Genomic DNA, 21,479 nt, shown 5'->3' on the forward strand with positions numbered 1-21,479 from the left:
ACCAATTTTACGAAGTGTTTTGGAGGAAGAGAGGGTGGAATTTTGCCCACAATGTGTACAGTGGATATTTATGTGCCCTCTGTTTGCTATCACAGTATGTTCTAATAGTTAAAGTAAAATCATCATACCTTGGACCCAAACCTGGAAGGTGTGAAGGACCCTCCACTCCCACTGTCTTCCAGAATGATATTATCTGTGAGTCCACTTATAACATGTTGTGCTTTCACACTCATTACTGACAGAAGGAAGACCGAGTCCGGGGACATGCAGCCATTGTCACAGCTCGCTGTAAGTGGCTAAGGAAGAAAATTATGCAGGCAAAGGAGAGATTGAAACAGGCAAGTATTTCACAGAAATAGTCTTATGGTGAGTTGATACTTAAACTGGCCAAGTTTGGAAACAATTAGTCAGCAGACAAAGAATGATAAAAAAAGATTGAAAATAGACTGAGATTTCCTATCTGTGATATAGATTTGTAGGGCCAATAGAGCAGTGCAAGGAGTTTTAGACTGGTCTTAACCAGTCTGCAGGATTCCCTCAACAAAGGGCATTGGGTGTGTGTTGAGGGAGGCAATGGGCATGATGGGAAGGGGCTGATGTGTGATGCACTCCACTGATCCTGTACTGGCTTAGTGGTTCCTATCAGGCTTTTTAGCCGGTGCAAGTTGGAACATCCCTGAGGCTGCTTTAACTTGTGCGGAGCCAAAGTGGCCCCCAGACAACCCAGGATTAAGGAAGGTGTAAAGCTGTTTTAGAGCAGTCCTGTTTCCTAGAGAAGGCACTAAGGGGTGCTGCTTTCTTACTTGCTATTTATAGCTGTCTCAGTCAGAGCTCCCAGCACTGAACAGGGTGTTGAGAGAAAATCCCTGCACTTCTGCCATCCTGCCAGCAGTGGCTGCTGTGGGGCTGTGTCCCCTGCAAGGAAGCAGTCTCCATTCAGCCTCCGCCACTGCTGTCTGCTGGAGACATCACTAGGGAGAACAAGATCCAGAGCAGGGGCCCACCAGGGGCAGAACTGCAGGAGGAGTCTGGGGAGCATGGGGAAGGGAGCCAAAGAAGTGTGTGGAGAGGGGCAGAGGAGATAGGGAAGAGGTAAGGGAGCAGAAGGAGCTGATGATCAAGGGGCATAAGAACCTGCAAGCCGTGGGGGCAGAAAGGAGTGCAGTGGGCTGAAAGCAGAGTAATGGGGAAGGAAGGGGAAGGCTGAGATCATGGATGAGGGGATGAGAGCTGATAAATTGACTTCAGGTAGGGTTAAAATCAAAGAGAGCCCAAAGAAGAGGGAGGATCTGAAGGGTGAAGGAGAAAAGAGGAAGAGAGACAAAGGCTGGGGCCCTGGGTTGGGAGGGGTTACCCTAAGGAAGAGGAGGTAACCCCTTGTAATTTGGGGAGAGACTCCAGTGGGAGGTGGGAAAGACCCTGAGGATCCCAGAACTGTTGGGAGTGACTCCAGGGAAGACGGAGAGAAGAGGAGGACCTGCAGGGGAGTGATGGAGGGATTTTAACAAAGGGGGACACTGTAGTGGGGATTACTTGAGGGAAGAGAAGAGGGTTCCCAGGAGAGCTGGGGTAAGAGGCTGCAGGAAGTAGGGAAAGAGCCTAGGACACACAGAAAGGAGGGGAGAGTTCCTACATCCAAAGAGGGATAGAGAGATAGGGACTGCAGAGCAGAAAGATAGTGAAGCTGAGTATTGGAGCTAGTAGAGGGAAAAGAGAAGGGAGGAGGTCTGGGTGAAGGGAGAGATTCAGATTCCATCTCTTTTTACATAGCCTCACTCACCTTGTACCTAAGCACCTCCCAGGCATTTAAAATAGTCCTGTCTGCAAGGTCACCACTAGGTAAAGCTGGGGAGGCCCAACTCCATTTCACACAGTTTCCACAAACCAGTTCCCACTATTCTGTATGATTCTTTCCTCTGAACCCCAGGACTGGCAGAAAGCTGACCTGCTGCACCAACTCTGCAGCTAGCAGCAAATTTTAGTCTGTTCTACTCCTGCTGGCTGCCCATTACACTATGAAGTGGGGATGGAAAAAGATATGCCAAGGAGCAGCAGTCCTCTCCTCTCTGCCCATGACAAGGTCCTCCAGGGTATATGAGACAGGAAAAGGGAGATATATGCACAAGGGGTGTAGGAATTAGCATGATACACAGTCAATGTATCACATGTTAAGTAGATTACAGAATGGTTAACTGATAGATCTCAAAGTAATTGTTAATGAGGAATCACCATTAGGGTTGTTTCTATTGGGGTCCCTTAGGGATCATTTTTTGGGCAAATACTATTCAATATCTTTATCGATGATCTGTATGAAAATATAAAATAATTGCTAGTAAAATGACAGTGACTGGTGAAATGGTAATGATAGGGACAGGTCAGTTCTATAGAAAGACCTGGATTGCTTAGTACACTGGGTACTGTCAAACAAGGTGCATTTTAATAGGTTACACTTACATTCATGGAGATTGTATTTTGGAAAGCAGTAACTCAGAAAATCACTTAGGAGTCATGGTGGATAATAAACTGAATATGAGACCCCCGCAAGTCCATGTGGACCTAGGGGAACAGCCTGATGGCCCACCAGTGGTTGTTGTGAAACCCGTGGTACAGGCCTCTTCCTTGTTCTCATTGGACAAGGCCATCATGGAGCCACCTCACCTGGTACCTCCAGGTGACACTAAGGCACACCAGGAGTTGTTAAAGAGGGATGCGCCCAACCTTGGCCTGCACACGGAGGAGTTGGAGGAGCAAGCAGACTTCCTGTTTGACATCCTCTCCTCCACAGCCCCTGCTAGGGTGGCCCTTCCCCTTCACAAAGGGGTATTGAAGATATCCAGTGCCTTCTGGCAAACCCCCGCCTCTCTGCCCCCCATTTCCAAACGGGTAGAGCGTAGGTACTTTGTCCCGACTAAGGGGCACGAATACCTTTACTCCCACCCTGCCCCAAATTCTCTGGTGGTCAAGGCAGTTTACCACAGGGAAAACCAGGGGCAACCCGGATCTACCCCCAAAAATAAAGACTCCAAGAGACTGGACTTGTTCAGATGAAAAATTTATTCCTCATCTATCTTACAGTTTAGGATGAAAAAAGAAAAGGAGTACTTGTGGCACCTTAGAGACTAACAAATTTATTAGAGCATAAGCTTTCGTGAGCTACAGCTCACGGCCAACCACCAGGCCCTCCTTGGCCACTATGACTTTAATATGTGGTAGTCTGCGGCCATGTTTAAGAATGCCCTCCCGGAAGGTTCCTGTAAAGAATTCCTGGCGATCCTCAGCGAGGGCGTGGCTGCTGCCAGCGTGGCCCTTCAAGCAGCATCTAACGCAGCAGTCTCTGCCACCAGCACCATGGTGTCTGCCATCTCCATGCGGTGAGCCTCCTGGCTGCTCCTCTCTGGGTTGTCCTCTGAGGCTCAGCAGTTGATTCAGAACCTCCCCTTCAATGGCCAGGTCCTGTTTGTGGAGCAGATGGACAACAAGTTACATGCGCTGAAGGACTCCCAAACCACCCTAAAAACCCTGGGGCTCTACGTTCTGGCCTGGCACATAAATAGTTCAAACCACAACTTCCCTAGGGGCAAGGGACCCGCTGCACAAAAACCCCAAAGGTGCTCAAGCCACCCGCTCCCACCCTTTGCCTAGTTGGGCTCGACCCCTCTCCAAGCAAGGAGCTAAAAAGTCGTTTTGAGGGTGCGCCCGACCAGTCTGTTTCCTGGATCCTATTTTCCCAATTTTTTGCAACTGCCTTTCCTTTTTCCTCCCGGCGTGGTCGGTGATAACTTCGGATCACTGGGTCCTCAATACAGTGGCGCACAGCTACACCCTCCAATTTATTTCCACCCCTCCCCACCCCTCTCCCCATCCCCCTTCAGGGACCCTTCTCACAAAAATCTTCTCGAGCAGGAGATTGAGGCTCTTACAGCTGGGGGCGGTGGAGGAGGTCCCACCTCCTTACCAGAACAAGGGTTTCTATTCCCAGTATTTTCTGATCTCAAAGGTCAAGGATGGTCTCTGTCCCATCCTGGACCTCTAAGACCTCAATAGATACCTAAGGAAGCTAAAGTTTTGGATGGTCTCCCTGGCCTCCATTATCCCCTACCTGGATCCAGGAGACTGGTATGCCACTCTCGACCTGAAAGACTCATACTTTCATGTAGTGATCTTCCCACAGGCACTTTCTCCATTTTATGGTTGGCTCAGCCCACTACTACTTTGCAGTGCTTCCATTTGACCTGGCTGCAGCACCAAGGGCGTTCACCAAGTGAATGGCGGTAGTCACGGCCTACCTCAGACGTCGGGGTGTCCGGATTTACACGTACCTCGATGACTGGCTGGTCAAAGAAAGCTCCAAGGCTCAGGTCCAATGTGATGTCGTTATACTACAAGCCACTTGCTGGTCCTTGGGACTGCTGGTCAGCCACGAAAAGTCCACGTTCTAGTTCAAAGGATAAAATTCATCGGGGCCGTGCTCAGCTCGACCCAGGCGAGAGCATTCCTGCTGTTAGACAGTTTTCAGATTGTGACAGTCCTCATCGTGGAAGTGTCTGTGTTTCCCCTGACAACGGCCAGATTGTGCCTGCACCTACTAGGCCACTTGGCAACTTGCATATATGTGGTCCGCCATGTCAGGCTCCGCATGCGGCCCCTGCAGCAATGGCTGGCGTTGACCTATTCCCAATCCAGGGGCCACCTGGAAAACATCATAACCATTTTCTGGTGGTTCTCACCTTGCTGTGGTGGTGGACCAACCGCAAGAAGGTCCTGGAAGGAGTCCCATTTGACAGTCCTGTTCCATCTGTTGAGCTAATGTCGGAAGCTTTGGACCTTAGCTGGGGGGGTGCACCTCGGACATCTCCGGACCCAGGGGATGTGGACCCCAGAGGAGACAACGTTACACATAAATGTCAAGGAGCTCAGAGTGGTACTGCTGGCCTGCGGGGTCTTCCTGCCACACCTGTCGGGCAAGGTGGTGAGAGTCCTGACGGACAGTACTGCCTCGATGTTCTACATCAACAGGCAAGGAGGAGCGCGCTTGTCGGTTCTCTGCCAAGAGACTCTCTGTATCTGGAACTTCTGCATCGACCATGGCATCCATCTGCAAGCTGGTCACCTCCCCGGCATCAGGAATGCCCTAGCAGATCACCTCAGCAGGGACTTCTTCTCTGACCACAAGTGGTTGCTCCACCCAGAGGTGGCCTGCATGTTCTTCCAGAGGTGGGGGACTCCCCAGGTAGATCTGTTTGCCACCACGCGAAACAGAAAGTGCTGTCGGTTTTGCTCTCGGCAGGGCCTGAGCAAGGGCTCCCTCTCTGTTGCCTTCCTATTGTCGTGGGCCAAGGATCTGAGGTACGCGTTCCCTCCGATCCCTCTGGTCAGTCGGGTCCTGGTGAAGATGAAGAGGGACAAGGCACAGGTTACCGTGATAGCCCCTGCGTGGCCTCACCAGCACTGGTTTGGCATGCTCATGAACATGGCAGTAGCCCCTCCCTGGCCCCTTTCCTACCACTTGGATCTGCTGTCACAGGATCACGGTCAGCTCCAACACCCCAACCTCGAGTCTCCACACCTCTTGGCATGGATGCTCCGTGGTTGAACCCAGAGGAGCATACCTGCTCAGAGGAGGTCCAGCAGGTCCTCCTTGGAAGTAGGAAGCCATCCACGAGACTAACTTACCTGGCCAAGTGGACGAAGTTTTCCCGCTGGGCATCGGAGCGTGGCATTTCTCGGTCGCATTCCTCAGAGCAGTCCAACTTGGACTACTTACTGCACCTCAGGACCCAGGGTCTGGCGCATTCTTCCATTAGAGTGCATCTTGAGGCCATCTCCGTGTTCCACCAGCCAATCCAAGGTCAGACGGTCTTTTCTCATGACATAACTGTCAGGTTCCTAAGGGGTCTCGAGGGGCTTTACCCGCAGGTATAGGCCCCTGTCCCGCAGTGGGACCTTAACCTGGTCCTCTCCAGACTCACCAGCCCGCCTTTCAAGCTGCTGGGCTCCTGCTCCTTTTCTGACTTGTCCTGGTAGGTTGCTTTCCTGGTGGCAGTGACATCAGCAAGACGAGTCTCACAGATGAAGGCCTTGACCTCGGAACTGCCTTACACAGTGTTTTATAAGGATAAGGTCCAGCTGCAGCCCCACCCAGCCTTCCTACCAAAGGTAGTATTTTCCTTTCACATGAGCCAGGACGTATTCCTGCCTGTGTTCTGTCCCAAGACTCCAGAGGGGAGGCATCTGCATGTGCTGGACATCTGAGGGGCCTTGGCCTTTTACCTGGAGCGTACCAAGCCTTTCCGTAAATTGACCCGGCTCTTCATCACTACAGCGGCTAGGATGAAGGGCCTTCCGGTTTCTTCGCAGATGATTTCCACTTGGATCACCTCCTGCATAAAGACCTGTTACGAGCTAGCAAAGATCCCGCCACCGCTGATTGTCAGGGTCCATTCGACTAGAGCGCAGGCATCTTCAGCAGCCTTCCTGGCACACATCCTGATCCAGGACATCTGTAGAGCCGTGATGTGGTACTCGGTCCACATCTTTACCGCTCATTATGCCATCACTCAGCAGGCCAGAGATGATGCTGGGTTCGGCAGAGCTGTATTACAATCTGCACAGCCGAAAACTCCTACCCACCTCCATGAGAACTGCTGGGAGTCACCTAATGTGGAAGGGACACGAGCAAGCACTTGAAGAAGAAAAGACAGTTACCTTTTCCGTAACTGGTGTTCTTCGAGCTGTGTTGCTCATGTCCATTCCACGACCTACTCTCCTTCCCCACTGTCGGAGTTTCCAGCAAGAAGGAACTTAGGGTGTGGGGAGCTGGCGGTGCCCCTTATACCGCGCCATGCAGGCGCCACTCCAGCGGGTGTCAGAGCCGGTCCCCTAGGGAAAAACTTTCGGCACCGGTGCATGTGGCAAGCACAAACACCTAATGTGGAATGAACGTGAACAATACATCTCGAAGAACACCAGTTAGGAAAGGTAACTGTCTTATCTCCAACGAAGATCTCTGTTAGGAAGAAATGAATTCTCCACACTGTTTCATTTCCAGAGAGACTTTGTGGTCGAGTACAGCTGTGACAGAAGCTCACACGTAGCTTGTTATAGAGGCATCAGGCTAGATATGCGACATACATGGTATCAAATTGGGCTGCTTCGTGAGCTTTAGTCTTTGTATTGTCAACATGTGGGGTGCCTTCCTATGTACTAAAAAGAAAAGGAGTACTTGTGGCACCTTAGAGACTAACATTTAATTGAGCATAAGTACTATGTACTGTGATACAGCATGGCCAGAGGGCAGCAGGAGAGTGTTAGAAGGGAGCCTTATTCCCTGTAGAGGGAAGAAAGTTTGTTATAGATTAATTAAAGCACCTGAAGCCACTTAGAGCACCTGAAGCCAGTCACCTGATAAAACCCCCCTGCTTCAATCAGACAGGGAAAGGAGTTGAAGCAGAGTGGATTGGTGTTGGAGCAGAGAGCAGTTTGGAGGGAAGCAGAGGAGAGTTTGGAGAAGTGCTGCGGTGAGCTAAGAAGACCAGGACCCTAGGTAAAGGGACACCTGGTTTGTGCAGAGGGAGGGCAGGAAGCTCCCCAAGTTGAAGGGCAAGAGAGGGAAGTAGCTCAGGGGAAGGAACCGCTAGTTCAAGCGGTTTACCGCTATCCCTAGGGCCCCTGGGCTGGAACCCGGAGCAGAGGGTGGGCCCGGGTCCCTCCCTCTGCACTCCCCTCCTCTAGGACACTAGTGGGGTAGTTAATACCCCAGTTCAGGGGTGAGAAATGGTGTCCTGAACCCTCCCAAAGAAGAGAAGGCGTGAGACCCGTCAAAGTAGTGCTGGCAATTTGCTTCAGTACCGATATGTGTTTCAGCACAGGAGACATCAGTACTGATTACTTCAGCACCATCAGCTCCATCTGTCTCCACCCCGGCTCCATTTTTTGCCCCATGGTACTGTAAGATGCCAACAGCATATACGTAAAATCTTACAAAAGCCAGAATCACCTTTATTTTCTTCTGTATTAATGCCTGTGGTACCGGGTCTACCTTTACTTATAGTACCAAGCACATCTATGTTTATACCTGCAGCTGCTCTATATCAGCATCTACTTACTCAACCATCAACATGCTTCTTGAAGCAGCTAGTCCTGGAACCCACAAGAGGAGAGGCAATTCTTGATTTAGGCCTAAGTGGAGCACAGGATCTGGTCCAAGAGGTGAAAATAGCTTAACTACTCAGCAATAGCGACCAAAATTTAATTAAATTTAACATCCTTGGTAGGTGGGTGGGGAGAATACCAAAGAAGCCCAGCACAGTAGCATTTAACTCCAGAAAGGGGAACTGCACAAAAATGAGTCAGCTAGTTAAACAGAAATTAAAAGGTACAGTCACAAAAGTGAAATGCCTGCAAGCTGTATGGGAACGTTTTTAGAACACCATAATAGTCTTAAATTAAATGTATACCCCCAAATTAAAAAAAATTTAAAGCACCAAAAAAGTGCTACCGTGGCTAAACAATAAAGTAAAAGAAATGGTTAGAGCAGTGGTCACCAACCAGTCGATCGTGATCAGGTTGGTCGCGGAGGATCTCCCAGTTGATTGCGATCTCCAGAGGCACAGCAGTGTAGCTGCCTAAGGCTACCCTGCCCCCACACCGCTCCCAGAAGCAGCCACTGCAGCCCCGGGGGCAGGGGAGGCAGGGGTCTCCCTCTGCACATGCTACTTCTGCCTGCAAGCACCGCTCCTGCAGCTCCCATTGGCTGGGAGAGCTGCAGGAGTGGTGCTTGCAGAGGGGGGCAGCACGCAGAGCCACATGCCCCGTGCCCTCCCCACCCCAGGGCCGCAGGAGCATGTTGGCCCCATCCAGGAGCAGTGTGGAGGCATGGTAAGCAGGGAGCCTGCCTTAGCCTCGCTGCACCCGCCACCAACCAGGAGCCACCGGAGATTAGTGCTGCCCGACGGGAGGCTGTACCCCAAGCCCCAGCCCTGATCCCCCCCTCCCAGAGCCAGCACCCCATACCGCCTCCTGCACCCCAATACTCTGCCCCAGCCCAGCGCCTCCTCCTACACCCCAAGTCCCTCCTAGAGCTTGCATCCCTCACCCCCTCCTACACCCAACCCCCTGCCCCAGGCTCAGCCCAGAGCCCCCCTCACACTGCAAACCTCTCGGCTCCAGCCCAGAGCCCGCACCCCCTCCCGAACCCCAATCCCCTGCCCCAGCCTGGTGAAAGTGAGTGAGGGTGGGGGAGAGCAAGTGACTGAGAGAGAGGGGGATGGAGTGACTGGGACAGGGCTTTGAGGAAGGGGCAGGGCCTTGGGAAAGGGGCGGGGTAGGTCCTGAGTTGCCCTTAGATTCAAAAAGTGATCTTGGGTGTAAAAAAGTTGGAGACCAATGGGTTAGAGGCAAAAAGGCATCCTTTAAAAATTGGAAGTCAAATCCTACTGAAGAAAATAGAAAAGAGCATTAACTATGGCAAGTTAAGTGTAAAAATATAATTAGGCAGGCCAAAAAATAATTTGAAGAGCAATTAGGAAAAGACTCAAAAACTAACAGCAAAAAATAGTTTTAAGTACACCAGCAGCAGAAAGCCTACTAAACAATCAGTTGGGCCACTGGACATACGAGGTGCTAAAGGAGCCCTCAAGGAAGATAAGGCCATTGCAGAAAAGTTAAATAAATTCTTTGCATCGGTCTTCACTGCAGAGGATGTGAGGGAGATTTCCACACCTGAGCCACTTTAGGTAACCGATCTGAGGATTGAGATACCAATAGAGGAGGTTTGGAACAAATTGATAAATTTAACAGTAGTAAGTCACCAGGAGCAGAAGGTATTCACTCAAGAGTTTTGAAAGAACTCAAGTATAAAATTACAGAACTACTAACTGTGGTATGTAAACTATTACTTAAATCAACTTCTGTACCAGATTACTGGAGGATTATTATGTGACACCAATTTTTAAAAATGGCTCCAGAGGCAACCCCGGCAATTACAGGCCTAGCTTCAGTATCATAGTTGAAACTACAGTAAAGAACAGAATTATCAGACACATGGATAAACATGATTTGTTAGGGAAGAGCCAAGATTGATTTTGTAAAAGGAAAACATGCCTGACCAATCTATTAGAATCCTCTGAGGATGTCAACAAACATGTGGACAAGTGGTTATAGTGTACTTGGATTTCCAGAAAGCCTTTGACAAAGTCCCTCAACAAAGGCTCTTAACCAAAGTCAGCAGTCAAAGAATAAGAGGGAAGGTCTTTTCATGGATCAACAATGGGTTAAAAGACAGGAAACAAAGATTAGGAATAAATGGACAGTTTTCAGAATGGAGAGAGGTAAATAATGGTGTCCCCCAGTGATCTGTACTGGGTCCAGTGCTGTTCAAGAGATTAATAAATGATCTGGAAAATGGGGTAAGCAATGAGGTGGCAAAATTTTCAGATACAAAATTACTCAGGATGGTTAAGTCCAAAGCAGACTGCGAGGAGTTGTAGAGGGCTCTCTCAAAACTGGGTGACTGGGCAACAAAATGGCAGATGAAATTCAATGTTGATAAATAATGTATATTGGAAAACATAATCCCAACTATGCATACAAAATGATGTGGTATAAATTAGTTATAATTCAAGAAAGAGATCTTGGAGTCGTGAATAGTTTTCTGAAACCATCTGTTCCATTGTGCAGCAGCAGTTAAAAAAGCAAACAGAATGTTAGGAATTATTAGGAAAGGAATAGAGAATAAGACAGTAAATATCTTAATGCCACTATATTAATCCATAGTAAGCAAGCCCACACCTTGAATACTGCATGCATTTCTGGTTGCCCCATCTCAAAAAAGATATATTAGAAATGGAAAAGGTACAGAGAAGGGGAGGGGGGAGGATTAGGACATGGAACAGCTTCTGTATGAGGAGGAAAAAAAAGACTGGGACTTTTCATCTTGGAGAAGAGGTGATTAAGGGGGAATATGATAAAGGTCTATACAGTCAGAAATGGTGAGGAGAAAGTGAATAAGGAAGTGTGTTATGTGAGGATCACCCGATGAAATTTATAGGCAGCAGGTTTAAAACAAAGAAAAGGAAGTATTTTTTCACACAATGCACAGTGGCCCTTGAACCTTGTTGCCGTGGGATGTTGTGAAGGCCAAAATTATAACTGGATTCAGAAAAGAATTAGATAAGTTCATGGAGGCTAGGCCCATCAATGGCTATTAGCCAGGATGGTCAGGGATGCAACCCCATGCTCTGAGTGTCCCTAGCCTCTGACTGCCAGAAGCTGGGAGTAGGCGACAGGGAATGGATCACTTGGTGATTGCCTCTTCTGTTCATTCCCTCTGAAGCACATGGCACTGGCCGCTGTTGGAAAACAGGATACTGGGCTAGATGGACCATTGGTCTGACCCAGTGTGGCCTTTTTTATGTACTTCTTCACCTTTTGACGACAAGGTTCATTTTCTTTGTCTTCCTCCACAGCTTCTAATGATTGTGTGGGACTCTCTCGCATGTATTCCTCAAGGGAATATCCTGGTTATGAAGAGTCATGCAGGGAATCTAGAGACTCATCTCTTGATAGACTCTGTGCTAGGCATGGACCACCAAGTTCTTATCCTAGCATGCATGTATGGTCATATTAGGTTCTTTGTGGTCCATAGAGACAGGAGCATTCTCCTGAAAGATGATATCCTCACAAGAACCATCTCCTACTGTCTCAACCACTCAGGCTGTTCCTGTGCAGCTCCTATACAGCCTTCTCTTCAGCCTGAGGATTCAGGCAAGGACATTTGATCCCACTCTGAAGACTTGTTGGGACATACCATAATTTCATCACCTCCAGATGAGACTGTGTGCTTCCTCCTAGTACACCACAGCTACATGATTTGAAAGCATTTCAAGACTTATTAAAATGGTGTCAGACTCTTTACAAATCCCTGTAGAAGAGGTTAAGGAGCCCACCCAGAGACTTACTGATATTCTCCAATTTTCTGCTTCTGGTAGGTTTGCCTTCCAATGAATGAGGCTATTATGGATTCTGCAAGAATTTGATGGCAAACTGCTGCCACGGCAGTCCCTGTGTCCCAGAAAGTGGACAAGAAGTACCATGTCCTTCCAGTGGGGCTGAATTCTGTTATTTCCTCCCCAACCTCACATGGGATTCCTGCTCGTGAGAGCCACAAACAAGAAGTCCAAACAACCATTTAAAATCGTACGAAAAGAGCATGAACCAAAGCACTTAGATTTATTGGACTGAAAGTCTTATTCTTCTGCTAGTTTTCTGTTTTGAGTAGCAAATTATCAGGCCCTGTTGGCCAGATATGACTTCTTAAGTTACATAAGCTTTTGAAGTTTGTAAATAAACAGCCTCTTGTGACTGAGGGATAGTTCATGGCCAGAACCAATTTACTAGCTTTGCCTGATGCAGTAGATGCTGCTTCAAGTCCCATGGCCATGATGGTGGTTGTGAGGATAGTTTTATGGTTTCAGGGATCTGGCTTCCCACAGGAAGCTCAGTCCAATGTAAAGGACTTGCCTTTTTTATTGCTTATTCATTGCTAAAACCGATGAGGCACACCTTGTTCCCTTGCAGGCTTTACACCAGCCTCTGAAATGAAGTGTGTTATACCACCAGGTTGTTCATCACAGAGACCAATACCACCACAATCTTTTCTCCACCAGAGATCCTCTGAACCTCTAAGAAAGAGGCAGCAGTTCCATAAGAAGAAGCCAGCTACTTCAGCTGCTCATACAAAGCAGCCTGCTGCTGGGTCAGAATACTTTATGGGGTAGTCAAGAGAGAGAAACTCATTCCCAGGGGTCTAGAGCCACCATCCCTTTGTTTTGGAAATCAAGTAAGGGACTTCCATCACTTCAGACCAATGGGTACTAGACACTGTTACAATGCAGTATTCTGTCCATTTATATACTGGTCTACTCCCAACCCCTTATTTCCCATCCCTCTTCAGGAATCATCTCACAAGGAGCTGTTAAACTAGGAAGTTCTCTCGTTTGTCCCTTGGATCAATAGAAGTTCTTGCTCCATATCAAGGGAAGTGGTTCTGCTCCAAATATTTTTTTATTCCAAAAGAAAGGAAGAGGATGCCCTGCCTTCGACTTAGGAAAATTCAACACTTACTTTCATTTATTTTTGGTTGGGCTAGAGTGGATCTTGTGGAAAGAGACACCAGACTTAATTCAGAGATTCCAATTGATGGTTCATTACTCTCCTTGTTTAAAAAAAAAAATCCTATTTTCCTACTCTGAATTTGTCTTGCTTCAGCTTCCAGACTTGGCTCACAGGCCCCCTCTGGCCTCAGCATGTACAACGGTTACTGCTGATGGTGCCACCGTTGGGTCTTCAAATGAGGGAAGAGCAGGCTTAGTTCACAATTTTGCTCGGGCAATGTCTACAGGTCCCTCTGTATCTGTGCTTCAAAGTAGAGAATGTCTGATCTAAAAACAGGGCTGTTCCTGTAGATATATTCGCAAAAAGAAAAGGAGTACTTGTGGCACCTTAGAGACTAACAAATTTATTTGAGCATAAGCTTTCGTGAGCTACAGCTCACTTCACTGTAGCTCATGAAAGCTTATGCTCAAATAAATTTGTTAGTCTCTAAGGTGCCACAAGTACTCCTTTTCTTTTTGCGAATACAGACTAACACGGCTGCTACTCTGAAACCTGTAGATATATTGGAGCAGACCTGTGAGCTCAGCCAGAGACTCCACCTCCTTTCCAAGATCTTGCTCTTTGACGAAGGGGAGTGTTGCGGGGTAGGTACACCCTGTCATGGGGTGTCTGGCCACATGTGCACACAAGCAAGGAAAGAGGCTGTGCCAGAGCCAGTTAGGTCCAGTGCTAATGATCCTTACTATGAAGCAGGGTAATACAGCCTAGTGGCCGGAGTCAGTAATAAGAAAAGGAGTACTTGTGGCACCTTAGAGACTAACAAATTTATTAGAGCATAAGCTTTCGTGAGCTACAGCTCACTTCATCGGATGCATTTGGTGGAAAAAACAGAGGAGAGATTTATATACACACACAGAGAACATGAAACAATGGGTTTATCATACACACTGTAAGGAGAGTGATCACTTAAGATAAGCCATCACCAGCAGCAGGGGGGGAAAGGAGGAAAACCTTTCATGGTGACAAGCAAGGTAGGCTAATTCTAGCAGTTAACAAGAATATCAGAGGAACAGTGGGGGGTGGGGTGGGGGGGAGAAATACCATGGGGAAATAGTTTTACTTTGTGAAATGACTCATCCATTCCCAGTCTCTATTCAAGCCTAAATTAATTGTATCCAGTTTGCAAATTAATTCCAATTCCGCAGTCTCTCGTTGGAGTCTGTTTTTGAAGCTTTTTTGTTGAAGTATAGCCACTCTTAGGTCTGTGATCGAGTGACCAGAGAGATTGCAGTGTTCTCCGACTGGTTTTTGAATGTTATAATTCTTGACGTCTGATTTGTGTCCATTCATTCTTTTACGTAGAGACTGTCCAGTTTGGCCAATGTACATGGCAGAGGGGCATTGCTGGCACATGATGGCATATATCACATTGGTAGATGCGCAGGTGAACGAGCCTCTGATAGTGTGGCTGATGTGATTAGGCCCTATGATGGTATCCCCTGAATAGATATGTGGACAGAGTTGGCAACAGGCTTTGTTGCAAGGATAGGTCCCTGGGTTAATGGTTCTGTTGTGTGGTGTGTGGTTGCTGGTGAGTATTTTCTTCAGATGGGGGGCTGTCTGTAAGCAAGGACTGGCCTGTCTCCCAAGATCTGTGAGAGTGATGGGTCGTCCTTCAGGATAGGTTGTAGATCCTTGATGATGCGTTGGAGGGGTTTTAGTTGGGGGCTGAAGGTGATGGCTAGTGGCGTTCTGTTATTTTCTTTGTTGGGCCTGTCCTGTAGTAGGTGACTTCTGGGTACTCTTCTGGCTCTGTCAATCTGTTTCTTCACTTCAGCAGCTGGGTATTGTAGTTGTAGGAATGCATGATAGAGATCTTGTAGGTGTTTGTCTCTGTCTGAGGGGTTGGAGCAAATGCGGTTATATCGTAGCGCTTGGCTGTAGACAATGGATCGAGTGGTATGATCTGGATGAAAGCTAGAGGCATGTAGGTAGGAATAGCGGTCAGTAGGTTTCCGATATAGGGTGGTGTTTATGTGACCATCGCTTATTAGCACCGTAGTGTCCAGGAAGTGGATCTCTTGTGTGGACTGGTCCAGGCTGAGGTTGATGGTGGGATGGAAATTGTTGAAATCATGGTGGAATTCCTCAAGGGCTTCTTTTCCATGGGTCCAGATGATGAAGATGTCATCAATGTAGCGCAAGTAGAGTAGGGGCATTAGGGGACGAGAGCTGAGGAAGCGTTGTTCTAAGTCAGCCATAAAAATGTTGGCATACTGTGGGGCTATGCGGGTACCCATGGCAGTGTCACTGATTTGAAGGTATACATTGTCACCAAATGTGAAATAGTTATGGGTGAGGACAAAGTCACAAAGTTCAGCCACCAGGTTAGCCGTGACAGTATCGGGGATACTGTTCCTGATGGCTTGTAGTCCATCTTTGTGTGGAATGTTGGTGTAGAGGGCTTCTACATCCATAGTGGCTAGGATGGTGTTTTTAGGAAGATCACCAATGGACTGTAGTTTCCTCAAGAAGTCAGTGGTGTCTCGAAGATAGCTGGGAGTGCTGGTAACGAAGGGCCTGAGGACGGAGTCTACATAGCCAGGCAATCCTGCTGTCAGGGTGCCAATGCCTGAGATGATGGGGCGTCCAGGATTTCCAGGTTTATGGATCTTGGGTAGTAGATAGAATACCCCAGGTCGGGGTTCTCGGGGTGTGTCTGTGCGGATTTGTTCTTGTGCTTTTTCAGGGAGTTTCTTGAGCAAATGCTGTAGTTTCTTTTGGTAACTCTCAGTGGGATCAGAGGGTAATGGCTTGTAGAAAGTGGTGTTGGAGAGCTGCCTCTTGTTCATACTCCGACCTATTCATGATGACGACAGCACCTCCTTTGTCAGCCTTTTTGATTATGATGTCAGAGTTGTTTCTGAGGCTGTGGATGGCATTGTGTTCTGCATGGCTGAGGTTATGGGGTAAGCGATGCTGCTTTTCCACAATTTCAGCTCGTGCACGTCGGTGGAAGCACTCTATGTAGAAATCCAGGCTGCTGTTTCGACCTTCAGGAGGAGTCCACCCAGAATCCTTCTTTTTGTAGTGTTGGCAGGAAGGTCTCTGTGGGTTAATATGTTGGTCAGAGGTGTGTTGGAAATATTCCTTGAGTCTGAGACGTCGAAAATAGGATTCTAGGTCACCACAGAACTCTATCATGTTCGTGGGGGTGGAGGGGCAAAAGGAGAGGCCCCGAGAGTCAGTAATGTCACCCTCTCACACAGGGCAACATGGCCTAATGGCTAGAGCCAATAAAGTGGCCCTTCCAGTCAGGGCAGCATGGTCTAATGGCCAAGGTCAATAAAGCAGCCCTTCTGCTCAGGGCAGTGTGGCACAACGGCCAGGGTCAGCAAACGGCCCTTCCACTCAGGACCATGTGGCCCAATGGTCCGGGTCAGCAAATGGCCCTTCTGCTCGGGGCAGTGTGGCCTAATGGCCAGAGTCAGTAAAATAGCCCACTTCTGTGAGATCGTCTGGCCTGATGGCCCACTGGGGGAGTGGGGCACCACTCGGGGGGGGGGAGGGGTGGTGCCCCGGGACTCAGGCCCTCGCTGCTCCTCCGAGTCCCAGCCCAGTGCCCTGTCGATGGCGGGGTTGCTCACCAGCGAGTAAGCAGTGATCTTCCCGAAACACAGACTGGTTCCCCAGTTCACTCACCGGCAAAAAGTTTAAGTCCCCTGGGCTGCTTCTTACCCTTTCATAGAATCATAGAAGATTAGGGTTGGAACAGACCTCAGGACGTCATCTAGTCCAACCCCCCGTTCAAAGCAGGACTAACCCCAGCTAAATCATCCCAACTAGGGTTTTGTCAAGCTGTGTCTTAAAAACCTCCAAATATAGAGATTCTGTCACCTCCCTAGGTAACCCATTTCAGTGCTTCACCACCCTCCTAGTGAAATAGTTTTTCCTAATATCCAACCTACACTTCCCCCACTGCATCTTAGATCATTGCTTCTTGTTCTGTCATCTGCCACCACTGATAACAGCCTAGCTCCATCCTCTTTGGAACCCCCCTTCAGATAGTTGAAGGCTACTATCAAATCCCCCCTCACTCTTCTCTTCTGCAGACTAAATAACCCCAGTTTCCTCAGCCTCTCCTCATAAATCATGTTCCCCAGCCTCCTAATCATTTTTATTGCCCTCCGCTGGACTCTCCCCAAATTCTCCACATCCTTTCTGTAGTGGGGGGCCGAAAACTGGACACACTACTCCAGATGTGGCCTCACCAGTGCTGAATAGAGGGGAATAATCACTTCCCTCAGTCTGCTGGCAATGCTCCTACTAATGCAGCCCATATTGACGTTAGCCTTCTTGGCAACAAGGGCACAATGTTGACTCATATCCAGCTTCTCGTCCACAGTAATCCCCAGGTCCTTTTCTGCAGAACTGCCACTTAGCCAGTCGGTCCCCAGCCTGTAGCAGTGCATGGGATTCTTCCTTCCTAAGTACAGGACTCTGCACTTGTCCTTGTTGATCCTCATTAGATTTCTTTTGGCCCAATCCTCCAATTTGTCTAGATCACCCTGGACCCTACCCTCCAGCATACTACCTATCCCCCAGCTTAGTGTCATCAGCTAACTTGCTGAGGATGCAATCCATCCCATCATCTAGATCATTAATGAAGATGTTGAACACAATCAGCCCCAGGACTGATCCCTGGGGTAGTCCACTTGATACCAGCTGCCAACTAGACATGGAACCATTGATCACTACCAGTTGAGCCCAACAATCTAGCCAGCTTTCTATCTGCCTAATAGTCCATTCATCCAATCCATACTTTTTTAACTTCTTGGCAAGAATACTGTGGGAGACTGTATGAAAAGTTTTGCTAAAGTCGTACATCACGTCCACCACTTTCCCCATATCCATAAAGTCAGTTATCTCCTCCTAGAAGGCAGTTGGGTTGGTCAGGCATGACTTTCCCTTGGTGAATCCATGTTGACTGTTCCTGATCACCTTCCTCTCCTCCAAGTGCTTCAGAATGGATTCCTTGATTACCTGCTGTATGATTTTGCGGGGATTGAAGTGAGGCTGACTGGTCTATAGTTCCCCGGGTTCTCTTTCTTCCCTTTTTTAAATATGGGCACTATAGTTGCCTTTTTCCAATCGTCCGGGACCTCCCCTGATTGCCACGAGTTTTCAAAGATAACAGCTAATGGCTCTGCAATCACATCAGCCAACTCCCTCAGCACCCTGGGATGCATTGCATCCAGCCCCATGGACTTGTGCATGTCCAGCTTTTCTAAATAGTCCTTACCCTGTTCTTTCATCACTGAGGGCTGCTCACCTCCTCCCCATACTGTATTGCCCAGTGCAGCAGTCTGGGAGCTGACCTTGTCTGCGAAGACGGAGGCAAAAAAAAGCATTGAGTACATTATCTTTTTCCACATCATCTGTCACTAGGTTGCCTTCCCCATTCAGTAAGGATCCCACACTTTTTCTGGCCACCTTCTTGTTGCTAACATAACTGTAGAAACCCTTCTTGTTACCCCTCACATCCCTTGCTAGCTGCAACTCCAATTGTGCTTTGGCCTTCCTGATTGCACCCCTGTATGTTCGAGCAATGTTTTTATACTTCTCCCTAGTCATCTGTCCAAGTTTCCACTTCTTTTAAGATTCCTTTTTGTGTTTAAGCTCATGGAAGATTTCTCTGTTAACCCAAGCTGGTCACCTGCCATGTTTGCTATTCTTTCTGCACATCAGGATGGTTTGTTTCTGCGCCCTCAATAAGGCTTCTTTAAAATACAGCCAGCTCTCCTGGACTCCTATCCCCTTCATATTAGCCTCCCAGGGGATCCTTCCCATCAGTTCCTGGAGGGAGTCAAAATCTGCTTTTCTGAAGTCCAGGGTCCATATTCTGCTACTCTCCTTTCTTCCTTTTGTCAGGATCCTGAACTTGACTGTCTCATGATCACTGCTCTTTGGGTTGCCACCCACTTCTACTTCCCCTACCAATTCTTCCCTATTCGTGAGCACCAGGTCAAGAGGAGCATGGCCCCACTTGGTTCCTCCAGTACTTGCACCAGGAAGTTTTCCCCCACGTCTCTCCAAAAACTTCCTGGATTGTCTGTACACTGCTCTATTGATCTCCCAGCAGATATCCAGGTGATTGAAGTCCCCATGAGAACCAGGACCTGTGATCTGGAAACTTCTGTTAGTTGTTCCAAGAAAGCCGTGTCTACCTCATCCTTCTGGTCTGATGGTCTAGCACATTCCTACCACAACATCACCCTTCAGAGTAGCAGCCGTGTTAGTCTGTATCCACAAAAAGAAAAGGAGTACTTGTGGCACCTTAGAGACTAACAAATTTATTTGAGCATAAGCTTTCGTGAGGTACAGCTCACTTCATCGGATGCATGCAATGGAAAATACAGTGGAGAGATTTTATATATACAGAGAACATGAAACAATGGGTGTTACCATACACACTGTAACGAGTGATCAGGTAAGGTGAGCTAGTACCAGGAGGAGAGAAAAAAAACCTTTTGTAGTGATAATCAAAGTGGGCCATTTCTAGCCGTTGACAAGAACGTGTGAGGAACAGTAGGGGGGAGGAAAATAAACATGGGAAAATAGTTTTACTTTGTGTAATGACACATCCACTCCAAGTCTTTATTCAAGCCTAATGTAATGGTGTCCAGTTTGCAAATTAATTCCAGTTTAGCAGTTTCTTGTTGAAGTCTGTTTTTGAAGGTTTTTTTGTTGAAGAATTGCCACTTTTAGGTCTGTAATCGAGTGACCAGAGAGATTGAAATGTTCTCCAACTGGTTTTTGAATGTTATAATTCCTGTTGTCTGATTTGTGTCCATTTATTCTTTTACACAGAGACTGTCCAGTTTGGCCAATGTACGTGGCAGAGGGGCATTGCTGACATATGATGGCATATATCACATTGGTAGATGTGCAGGTGAACGAGCCTCTGCTAGTGTGACTGATATGATTAGGCCCTATGATGGTGTCCCCTGAATAGATATGTGGACACATTTGTCAACGGGCTTTGTAGCAAGGATAGGTTCCTGGGTTAGTGTTTTTGTTGTGTGGTGTGTGGTTGCTGGTGAGTGTTTGCTTCAGGTTGGGGGGCTGTCTGTAAGCAAGGACTGGCCTGTCTCCCAAGATCTGTGAGAGTGATGGGTTGTTCTTCAGGATAGGTTGTAGATCCTTGATCATGCATTGGAGAGGATTTAGTTAGGGGCTGAAGGTGATGACTAGTGGTGTTCTGTTATTTTCTTTGTTGTGCCTGTCCTGTAGTAGGTAACTTCTGGGTTCTCTTCTGGCTCTGTCAATCTGTCTCTTCACTTCAGCAGGTGGGTATTGTAGTTGTAAGAACGCTTGATAGAGATCTTGTAGGTGTTTGTTTCTGTCTGAGGGGTTGGAGCAAATGCAGTTGTATTGTAGAGCTTGGCTGTAGACAATGGATCGTGTGGTGTGATCTGGATGAAAGCTGGAGGCACGTAGGTAAGTATAGTGCCTCTAAACTTGACTGAAAGACTCTCAACAGGCTTTTCTCTAGTTTCATACTGGGGCTCTGAGCAATCATACTGTTCTCTTATATATGGTGCAACTCCTCCACGTTTTCTCCCCCACCCGTCCTTCCTGAACAGTTTATACCTATCCATGACAGTGCTGCAGTCATGTGAGTTATCCCATGAAGTCTCTGTAATTCCAACCACATCATATAGTTCCTTGACTGTGTCAGTACTTCCAATTCTTCCTGCTTGTTTCCCAGGCTTCTTGCATTCGTGTACAGGCACCTAAGAAAACTAGGTGTTTGCCCTGCTTTCTCAGTATGAATCAGGAGGCTTCCCGTCTTGTACTCCTCCTTGTGTTTCCTCTTGGTATCCCACTTCCCCACTTACCTCAGAGCTTTGGTGTCCATCTCCCGGCAAACCTAGTTTCCCCCTTGTCGAAGCTTCCCGGTATCTCTGGGTCTCTGCAGTCCTCAAATGGCCAGCTCCCAATGGTGCGGTCCCTTCTTGGGGCTTGTTGGGCAGCCTGGAGTCTGTCTGGAACTCTGCAAGCTGTGGTCCCTCCATTGGGGCCTGTAGCAACTTCCTGCAGAGAGCTTGCAGCCTGCGTCATTCCACTCCAGCAGCTTGCCCAGACTGAGCTGGGCTGCTTCCTTTTACATGCTGCCTCCAGGCTGAGCATGCCCAGCAGGGTGGGAGGGACGTTGCTTCCTCAGCCTGCAAAGCAGAGTTAACCCTCTCGGGGCTTGTCAGGGTTCCCCCACACACACTCTGAGCTCTGGGGTACAGATGTGGGGACCCACATGAAAGACCCCCTAAGTTATATTCTACCAGCTTAGGTTAAAAACTTCCCCA

General features: G+C 48.1%; 1 protein-coding gene across 13 annotated transcripts in view; it reads left to right on the plus strand.

Moving 5' to 3' along the window:
* LZTR1 (leucine zipper like transcription regulator 1) overlaps window positions 1-21,479 on the plus strand; it is a 310,867-nt gene that overhangs the window by 182,840 nt on the left and 106,548 nt on the right. For all 13 annotated transcript variants that reach the window (XM_043500716.1, XM_038379621.2, XM_043500715.1 and 10 more), the window contains one exon: window positions 243-338. In XM_043500716.1, the coding sequence (XP_043356651.1) occupies window positions 243-338 (96 nt within the window). The remainder of the gene's footprint in view (window positions 1-242; window positions 339-21,479) is intronic.

The sequence above is a fragment of the Dermochelys coriacea genome, chromosome 21, assembly GCF_009764565.3.
Source record: "Dermochelys coriacea isolate rDerCor1 chromosome 21, rDerCor1.pri.v4, whole genome shotgun sequence".
NCBI lineage: Eukaryota > Metazoa > Chordata > Testudines > Dermochelyidae > Dermochelys > Dermochelys coriacea.